At 29.5% G+C, this 9,941-nt stretch overlaps 1 protein-coding gene across 1 annotated transcript; it reads right to left on the bottom strand.

The window, feature by feature from the left end:
• Positions 1–447: 447 nt before the first annotated feature.
• LOC104224018 (2-methylacyl-CoA dehydrogenase, mitochondrial) lies at positions 448–8,907 on the bottom strand. The gene is made up of 15 exons (XM_009775566.2): positions 8,657–8,907; positions 8,344–8,427; positions 8,188–8,245; positions 4,232–4,356; positions 4,010–4,054; positions 3,771–3,819; positions 3,405–3,514; positions 2,791–2,867; positions 2,661–2,711; positions 2,017–2,081; positions 1,758–1,912; positions 1,468–1,508; positions 1,218–1,272; positions 806–862; positions 448–709 (listed from the first exon to the last, which is right to left on the bottom strand). The coding sequence occupies exons 1-15, from the start codon at positions 8,774–8,776 to the stop codon at positions 563–565; spliced, it is 1,239 nt and encodes a 412-aa protein (XP_009773868.1). The 5' UTR covers positions 8,777–8,907; the 3' UTR covers positions 448–562.
• Positions 8,908–9,941: the final 1,034 nt, after the last annotated feature.

Genomic DNA, 9,941 nt, shown 5'->3' with positions numbered 1-9,941 from the left:
AGGAGTACTTTAAGTGGAAGAATATTCTCAATCACAAGACTTAACTATTTCTCCAAAGCTAAATAGATATGCAGATACAACTTTAAACTTTCGAATTTTTCTTTTTCCAATTTCAAAGACTCTTTTTTTCTCAACTTCAAACATATCGAACAAGATCCATGAACTAGGGGCACATAATGGAGAGGAGACTTGGCTAACATAAGATTACCTATTGTTAATCACCATATGAGATTTTATGCCTAAGCTAAATTGTAAAGTTGCATCTTAAATGAGTTGTTTACTGGTCGAAATATCACCTCGGATTGGCTGTGATTGATTAGCCAATTGTAATAAAGCAAAATATGCAAATGAGGATTATCCAAATAGAAAACTATTTCAAGATTTCTCTGGGTATAAATTTTACATTTACTTTTTCAGCTCAATTGTGAAAACCATCGAGACAAGACATATCCGTCACCTTTTGTATGGAAATTATTATATATGCAGCAGTATATTACATACGGATATGAATCCGAAACTTGTTATTAGAGATTAAACATGTCCATTAATACTAATTTTGGAGCTATTGATGTTTAAAGAGCTCACGACCTATAATAATTCTTCTGATTTCACTAGTCCCTGCTGCAATCTCATACATTTTGGCATCTCTCAGTAGACGTCCAGTTGGGTACTCATTTATATATCCATTCCCACCTAGACATTGAATAGCCTGCAATTGGTCAATTAGGCATATTATTAGACTTCGATTTAAATTATATATACTGATAGTTGTAGGGAAAAAATTAAGTTAAGAAAGTTCTATCACCTGAAGAGCAACTTGAGTGGCTCTTTCAGCTGCTAGAAGTATGGACCCTGAACAATCCTGATAATATAATTTAGAGGGTAAGTTTTTTTTTAAAATTTCCAGGGAAACCCGCAGCCGCTACCCTTTGGGTGTGCACTGGATAACTTGCAGCAGACCACACAGGAGATGTAAACCACACAAGGCAAGTCCGGTGCGATGAGCTCTGACTGAGGAGGCTGTTGGTGAGGAATATCGATCACAGGTCTTTCACGTGAGAAATCACTCACCCAACCAACTCAGCCAACTCTTGCGGGCATTTAATGGGTAAGTTTTAAAAACTTCTCTACAGATTTTTGCTCTCTGTATATAAAGTAATTGAAATGTATAAATGACAAAAGTGGAAAAATATAGCTGTGGGAAATAGTCAAAGGACCTTTGGATCTATCTTTCCATTGTCACAGTCCTTTGCAACAGCATAGACATATGATCTGAAATATCCAAGGAAAACAACTACATATAACATTTGAATAAGAATATATATACTAGAAATGAAGGAACACATTGATTTAATTCGTTTCATATCCAATAATGCTTGCAAATTTGCATGAGGCTGTTAGTTTCTTTACCTAAACTTTACTTTTTTTTTCTTTCTAAAATCCACTGATTAGAAAGGAAATTCTGACCTTGAAGATTGTAAAGCAGTGTACATATCAGCAAGTTTTCCCTGCAAGGAAAATGTCAGCATCATTTTTAGGGGATTTTAAGAAGACAGAGGGAAAACTTCTTTTAGTGTAACAGCCACAGCTATCAGATCATATCATCCCACTTGTCCGATGAGCCGCTTGAGTAGGGTGACCATATCGTATATTTGTTGTACTACACGAGTACAATATTTAATCGAAGAAAAAATTGTTTGACTCTCCAAATAATAATAACAATAGTATAAAGTGAAATCGAGTTAATAAAGAAGTACCTGTATAAGTTGATATTCGCCAATTGGTTTTCCAAATTGCTCCCTTTGTCGAACGTAAGGCAAAACAACATCCATACATGCTTGCATTATTCCAACAGGTCCTGCTGCTAAAACTACTCTTTCTAAATCTAGCCCAGACATCAGAACATAGACTCCTGTTCAGTTTTTAAAAAAACAAAATTGTCTTTGTCAGAAGTTACACCGCATTGCCAAATTTTTTTAAAACAATTTATGTTGAGATTATTGAAAAAGTTCTTACCTTTTCCTTCCTGGCCTAGAACATTTTCTTTAGGGACAAAGCAATTCTCAAATACAAGTTCACACCTGTAATTTTTAGTTCAGCCAATTGTTAGGCTCCAATGAAATATAAGAGACCAAAATAATTTCATTGGCACTTAGCTCCCGTTTGACAATAAAATTTAGGAGTTTTTTTTTTCAAATTTTCTTTTCAAATATCTGTTTATTTATAGATTTTAACTATTCTTTTGGCAGATTTTGAAAACATAATCTTCAAATCCCAAAAACAACTCTAGAGTAGTTTTTGAAGTTTTCTACTCACAAAACTTCAAATTCTTTTCAAGTTAAATGCATGTCCAAATACAATTTCAACTTTCAAAACCATTTTTCATCTCATCTTCAAAAACTCATTTTTCAAGTTTTAACCAAATCTATGTCCAAACGCTAGCTAAATTAACCCCATTTCTTTTATTGTCCTCAGCATAAAATTTTCATCTCATGGTAATAAACAAGAAAAACAAAATGATAAGTGAAAGCAGTGAAATAATTAATAGAAAAATAGCAAGAATGTTTAGTACCAATAAATATTCTTTAGTAGGAAGATGCATTTCGCCTAATTATGATTTGAACAACTCAACTTACTTATATTATTTTGGATAAACTTACGTATCACTTCCTCGCATACCAAGTTTGTCCAACTTTTGGGCAGTTGAGAATCTGCATTATAAGCAAATAAAGAAATTGTAATTTACCTTACAATTTGATCGTCTAAATTGTATACGTGAGAAGTGCATACCCAGGCATTCCTTTCTCAATGATAAATGCTGTAATTCCTTTTGAACCAGCTGTTGTATCCGTTTTTGCATATACAATCTGATCCAATGTTGAACACAAATATTGTACTATGAAATTAAATTAAGAAGACAATTTGTGGCTAAACGTCAACTCCTCAAGATTGAAAAACATAAAGGTTTACACATCTGGTGTGAAATTTATGAAAACCCGATATGTCGGTAATGTTAGAAGACGACCTATCATCAGATGCCTACGGCCGATATCTTTGAAAGCTCAGAAAGAGAGAATAACCAGAGTCCTCAAGGGCTACTTAAGCCACTAACCCGGGAACCGACCGAAGAGAACCGCAACATGGGGAATGTCTGCGTCTAGTCGCAAGGCTATCATCAGTTCTCGAGACGGATTCCTTGTGAAACAATAATTGATGTACATATACATTTGTTTTTTATCTTAGTTTTTTATCTTAGTTTTTGAGGAATTGATAGACATTATATTTGTTGTTAGCTACCAGTGATTTAACGATATATTAACAACGAAGTTCATAGCTAAATCTGGTCTTTTAGGAGCGAGTATTTACCGAAGCATTGAAACAAAAACATAAGAAGAAATATATACCAAAGTGTTAGCAACAGGACCATTGGTGCACCACATTTTATTCCCATTTAAGACATAGCCACCTTCCACATGATCCGCTCGGCACTTCATACTAGCAACATCTGAGCCAGCTGAGCAACATGAAAATAAAAAACAGTGATAAATACAATTCTTCTCTTGAAAAGGTACGTAACTGGCTAAGTTTCTAAAAATATAGAGTAATTAAGTGCTTATTTTCTAACCATATGGGTTAATGTGGAAAGCTGGAAAAGCTTAGGGACTGTAATGTACATTTTTATCTTTTCTTTCTGAAAGTCTCTGTTTTTTCTCGTTTTGTAAAAGAGAAAAAATTAACTATAAATTACCAGCTTAAAAAAAAAAAATTACCATTAGGTTCACTCATGGCTAGTGCTCCAATGTGATCCCCACTGATAAGCTTCACAAAATAAAGTCGTAGAGATAGTTAAATCGGTACTCAAGCGTTATATACAAACACAATTTTATGCATTCAAACGGGGTAACAATAACGTATTCAGTGTATTCCCACGTAGTTTGAACATTCAAATAGAAGACGGAAAAAAAGAAATTAAGAGAAATGGAAATTGGAAGAATATTGGAAGTAGAACCTTTGGCAAATACTTTTCCTTCTGCTCAGGAGTTCCTTTTCTCACCTACAAATTGTCATCAGATCGTCTTGTCAGTGTATATGGTACAACTATTTGAACATGTTGTACTATGCTCTATAAAGCATATTAAGTTGATAGAGTGAAAATTCTTGTAATATAAACTTAATATGTGGAAAAAGATAATTATATAAAACTCCTGAGTCATATATAGTAGAGTATTACCAATTGGTTAATGCAAACGTTGGATTGGACACCGTAGGAAACGGCAACAGCACCAGAGGCACGACTTATTTCTTCCAAGGCAATGCAGTGATACAAATAACCAAGATTCAGACCTCCATATTCCTCTACCAATTAAGAAGAAAATAATTGGTAAATTTTATTAAAACTATCAAAATAATTCTCGGGATTGCTAGCCTACCAGATTCGATGTTGCTTTCTCTAGCCGGTATACATAAATTATATATGAATTGTACTTATATTATACATCCGCCGGCTATTTATAGTTTAAGAGATTAGATGAACGGCTATTTGGGTTAATTTTTCAAAATTAATTATTTAATTAGGATTAAAATAATTTAGGTGTGGTTCCCAAGTACTATACAAAAATAAAATTCAGAATCTTAGGGATACTAACTTTCAATTTAACTACCTCGGATTCGATGGCTTCCCGCCCTCTTCAATGTGTAGGAAGCCTATTTTAAATTTATTTTTGCCTTTAATTACAAACTATAGCTAATAAAAAAGTCAGGTTTATAGAACAAGTTAGACGGACACTATTTTGTACTTTTGGGTTGATAAAATATCACAAGATGATATAACATCAACAGTAACAACTACTAAAAACCTATAATAACCACAATCTAGGTGTTTTTAGTAGGCCTCATATACTTTTTTCACGTTATATCTATATATTATATTAAAAACACGAAAACCCTTAGCGAAATGTCGTTTGTCTTTTTTACCCTTCAAAAATAAAGTTTATACTGGACAAAATAGTCATTTGATTATTTTTTAATATTTAAGAATAGTCATTTAATTAATTCTCCTCTATTAAGGAATAGTCATCTAATTATTTCCATAAGTTATTTCTGTAATTAATTATTTTCCTAATATTAACAATCTAAAAAAAATCGTACACCACATAATAGGAAAACTTTTCGTTCAAATCAATTACACACTAGAAAAGATTTTTGTTCAACTCCAACTATATTTAGTCTCCTTTTAGGTTTCGTCCTTAAAACAATTCTTGTTCGAGCACCACAAAACTAATGGTTTTGCTTTCTCTTTCTTAGAGCAAGAAGCTTTATATTACGTATTTATATTAATAGTTGAATTTTACATTCAACTTGTAAACTTTGTATTAGTAGTTGAATTTTGCATGCACTTATTTGTATTAGTAGTTGAATTTTGCATTTACGCATTTGTAAACATTATATTAGTAGTTGAATTTTGTATTCACGTATTTTATTAGAACTTTGAATATAATACAAAAGCAATTTGTATTATACATTGTCTTTAATTTGTATATGGTGTTTGTAGGCATATGTTACAAGATTAGTGTGTTTTAAGCCATCATCTGGAAGCTTTCTTTTCGATAATGGTTTTGGTCTGGAACATAAGGTAATTAAATTTATGTGTTCTTTATCTTACAAACCTTTTTTAATTTTTATATAATTCTTTGTTTCATATTTTTGATTTAGCTTGGCTTATTTTATATTTGATACTCACAAACTTATGTTAATTTTCATATAATTTTTGTTTTATATTTTGGATTTAGCTGATTTCATATCTGATTTATTTATAAATAATATATAGGTTATTTGGACAAATACGGTTCATAACAGAAAATTAGTTAGACATCCGATCTAAGCCTTATTAAATAATATTTTTTTCCTATGTTGTATAATTGATAAATGCCAGCCAAATTGCTTGTCTTAAAAAAATTATAAATTAGATTGTCTCTTGTAATATCGATTCCATACCGAAAAAAATAGTCTTTTAATTATTTTTCTAATATTTAGGAATAGACATCTAATTATATTTTAATATTTTAGACTTAAAATCAACTAAACTTTGTGGATTAAATTCTTTCTTATTTGAACTATATAATATAAACATATTTGTAAAAATAAAAAAATAACACATGAAAATTACATTAAAATTTTCTCTCACTTTTAATTTATTTTAGGTTTAGGAGTCCTTTATTTTCATAAAAGAATTAATAAATGTTAGGTGTTGGTCAATTGGAATCCATGAAAAAATAGTACATTATCTTGCGTAGATCGAGAGAGCATGTCCATGAGTGATAATTTTTACCTTTTTTTTTTTCTCAAAAATATAGATATAGAAAGGAAGATAAATAAGTAAACAGTGAATGGACTTTATAAATTTATAGATGTACAATAAATTAATTCTTTAGAAATTCAATTATGTATTTTAAAAATAAATTAATCAACAAACAACTTTCTATATTTATTAATTTCTTATATCTATCGAAACTATATTATTTTAAAAGCACAAATCCCTACAAAAAATATTGATCAACTTTTTAGCTTTGACAATATACTTCATTTTAGACAAAATTGTAATTATAATTAATTTAAATATTTTAATTTTTTCTTGAAAAGGTATTTTAATGGTAGCTAATATCTAAGACTTTTAAGTCAACTAAAAATTGTTACTCTAAGTTTTGGTATATTAGCAAAATCTTGGCATTCCTTGAATTTTGGTTAATTAACAACTTTCCTAGAAGTTTGTATCATATGAGAACCTTAAGTTGGTGAGAATTACTTATCAATTAATATTTATTCCCCAATAAAATGAATTATAGCATATATAATTAAGTTCCTACTCACTGATTGCTTATTAATTTTTTATTAAGGTGGTATTTCTTTAAATACAAAATGAAGAATTGTTTCTAGAAACCAAAATCAATTGAATAGGCCGCATATATAAATGAGTATTTTCACAAGAATTGAAAACTATAGATGGGAAATATAGAGACGAAAATTTTTATAATAAAAATTTTAATATTTAAAAAATCAAAAATATAGGAATTATCAACCCCCCACCCCCCTAAAATAAAATATTTTTAAACTATTTGGTTTACTTGGCATGATGATTAAGTTATTTTTTTAAAAATAATCCACTTAGATAGGATACACGCGTAACGCGTGTACCATAAGACTAGTATATTAGAAAATGGTGTATGTATCGAAAAGGTACAAACAACATGTTGCACGACACATGGTTATCCTTTGTTTTCGTTTAACATATTTTGACAAAAATAACTCCCTTCATTTCAATATATGTGATACATTTCATTTTTCAAGATTCAAACTTTTTGAAATTTAACCAATATTTTTTCTAATAATATTAACATAAGAACAATTACAACTTATAGTACTTTTCATATAATTTTAAAACATTTAAATTTAAATTTTAAAATATTGAGTTGAACTAGTCTAATTTAGCTTCAAATATTAATCAAATTGACTTTCGATAAGCAAAATCTGTCATGTAAATTAAAACATAAGGAGTAATATTCTTAGTATAACATTATCAATTATTTTAGCTAAATTGAGAAATACAAAAAGGACCATTATGCTAGAATATTTAATACTAAAATAAAGGGAAAAAGTAAAGTAGGAATTTATGACCCCTTCCTTATACTTTGAGAAACTTTATCATTTATATGAGCCGCCATAAATAAAATTTAAGTCTTTCATTTTCTTCAACGACTCCACTACTGACGAGCGAAGACGATATACTAATACTCCCATAAAGCTAATTATCCTTTCAATTGGATAGGTATGGGTCTATTATTCTCTTTGTCTACATTTTCCATCACCCAACTACTGTCACTGGGCAGTTGTAATGGTGTTAATGATACATTTATTACGTTGCTTATATTTGTACAACCTTAAGAAATATTATAACTAAAGTACACAATTTATCATGATACCCATATTAATTAATGGGTATTTTTAATAAATTTGAAAAAATGATTTGAAAATGAGTAATTAATATTGTGGGTATAACAGTAAAAAAGAAATTGTTCTCTTGATATGCTAAAAGTGACAAGTAGAAATAAAAATCTATTTTTAGAATACTGGACAAGAATTAAAACGGAGGGAGTAATAAATATTTGTGTAATTATATGACGACTGGTTTACCTGGTGCTGTTATTCCATGCAAATTGAAGTCCCCCATCAATTTCCACAAGTTAACATCCTGAAGGGAAAACAAGGAAAAAAGTCAAATAAATATCCATTAACTCTGTTTTGATTAAAATATTTAAATTTAGATAGTAATAAAGATGAATTCTTAACCTTTGGGAAACTATTGGTTCTGTCTATTTTTTCTGCAAAAGGGGCTATATTCTCTTGAGCAAACTTTGCTACACTTTCTTTAAACTGTAAAAAGTTAATCAAACAAAACTATTAGAGGTCTTTATTAACATAGAAAAAGAATGAAAAGTCAAGATAAAACAATCTTGAAAAGTACAATTTACCCCCTCAAATGAACTTATTGGTATTCGCAGCACAATACTTTATCAATATTGGTACTTCAAGTCCAATTGGAAATTGAAATTGGAGACGAAAAGTCAAAATAGAAATGGAACAGAAGATAGAATAGTTTGACCTGTATCTGAGTATCATCCAATAGTAAGGAAGTAGAAAAGGCAGCTGCTTGATGTTGTTGTGATTTGGAGTTTCTAACAAAGGAAGAAATTAAGGACCTCACTGCAAATAGTTTCTGCATCTTCTTCTTCTTCTTCTTAAAGGCTGTTTGATATTTAAGAGGAAGAAGACACTTTGGCTTAGATGATTTTACCTGTACAGATGTGGGTTGATGAGATATGAAAGCTGTACGGTATTTATACTGTGGAGTATTAAAATGAAGTTGGTGCGTTCGGGCCAAGTCCTTAAATACTCGAACCAAACAATATAGAAATGTGTGATTTTAATTTGCATTTGGTGAGAATACGTGGTCATGACTTGCTCTACGAATCTATTAGGCCGAGGAATAATAAGTATACCCGCATCCAGTGTTTATATTAATATATATTAATCAATTATTATTTAATAATAATCATATTGTAAAGATGCGTTTCATGTGTTTGTTGAATTGATATAAATACGGTATGATAAGTATTTACCTTGTCTGCACAAATATTTATTTATATCTATACATTAAAGATAGAGTAATTTTCATGGGTGGTCATTCAACTTTGTTCATTACACAAAAGTCATTTTTTTTCTTTTTGTTACGTAAAAATCATTCAACTTTGTGTTCATTACTTAAAAGTCATTTTTCTTTCTTTTGTTACACAAAAATTATTTTACTTTGCTCTATTTATCACAAAAGTCACATTGGCCAGATTTTATAATACTTTTACTTGAAAGGTCTATTATGCCCTTGAGATTATAAATCCTCTCATTTATGTAACACCTTCTATATTACATACGATTTAATATATTTTCATCTAGGTATTTTACTTATAATTAAAATAACTTTATATTATTTTATTTATTATTTTTTATAATATATCCATATATTTAATTTTTCCATGGCACTCAATTTGTTCAATCATATTCATACATGAACATATTTTAATAAGAATTTTAGAAAAAGTTTCAAAGATATTTATGTTTAACATTAACTTTTTTAAAGCTTTATCTGTTAATATTATTTATTTGAAAGTATTAATCCGATGTGCCATTGTGCTAAATGTAAGTATTTTATTTATTGGATTAATGGGTGTGGTTTGGCTGATAAATCAGTGAGCTTTGATTTTATAAATTTTTTCATTAAGCATGGTTAAGAACACGGACTTGAGATTTGTTCACGGTGATGTTACTAACAAATTTAATAATGCTACTTATATATTTTAAAATTAATATTAAGAAGAAAATTAAATGTACGA

This window comes from Nicotiana sylvestris, chromosome 6, assembly GCF_000393655.2.
Source record: "Nicotiana sylvestris chromosome 6, ASM39365v2, whole genome shotgun sequence".
Classification (NCBI taxonomy): Eukaryota; Viridiplantae; Streptophyta; class Magnoliopsida; order Solanales; family Solanaceae; genus Nicotiana; species Nicotiana sylvestris.
Note: the sequence above shows the minus strand (reverse complement) of the source record. Positions and strands in the feature narration are given on the sequence as shown.

Coding starts and splice junctions, on each gene's coding strand:
- LOC104224018 (XM_009775566.2), bottom strand. CDS start 8,776: ATGCAGAAACTATTTGCAGTGAGGTCCTTAATTTCTTCCTTTGTTAGA. Junction 1,273..1,467: donor ACTGCTTTACAATCTTCAAG/GTCAGAATTTCC, acceptor TGGATATTTCAG/ATCATATGTCTATGCTGTTG. Junction 863..1,217: donor ATGGAAAGATAGATCCAAAG/GTCCTTTGACTA, acceptor TTATATTATCAG/GATTGTTCAGGGTCCATACT.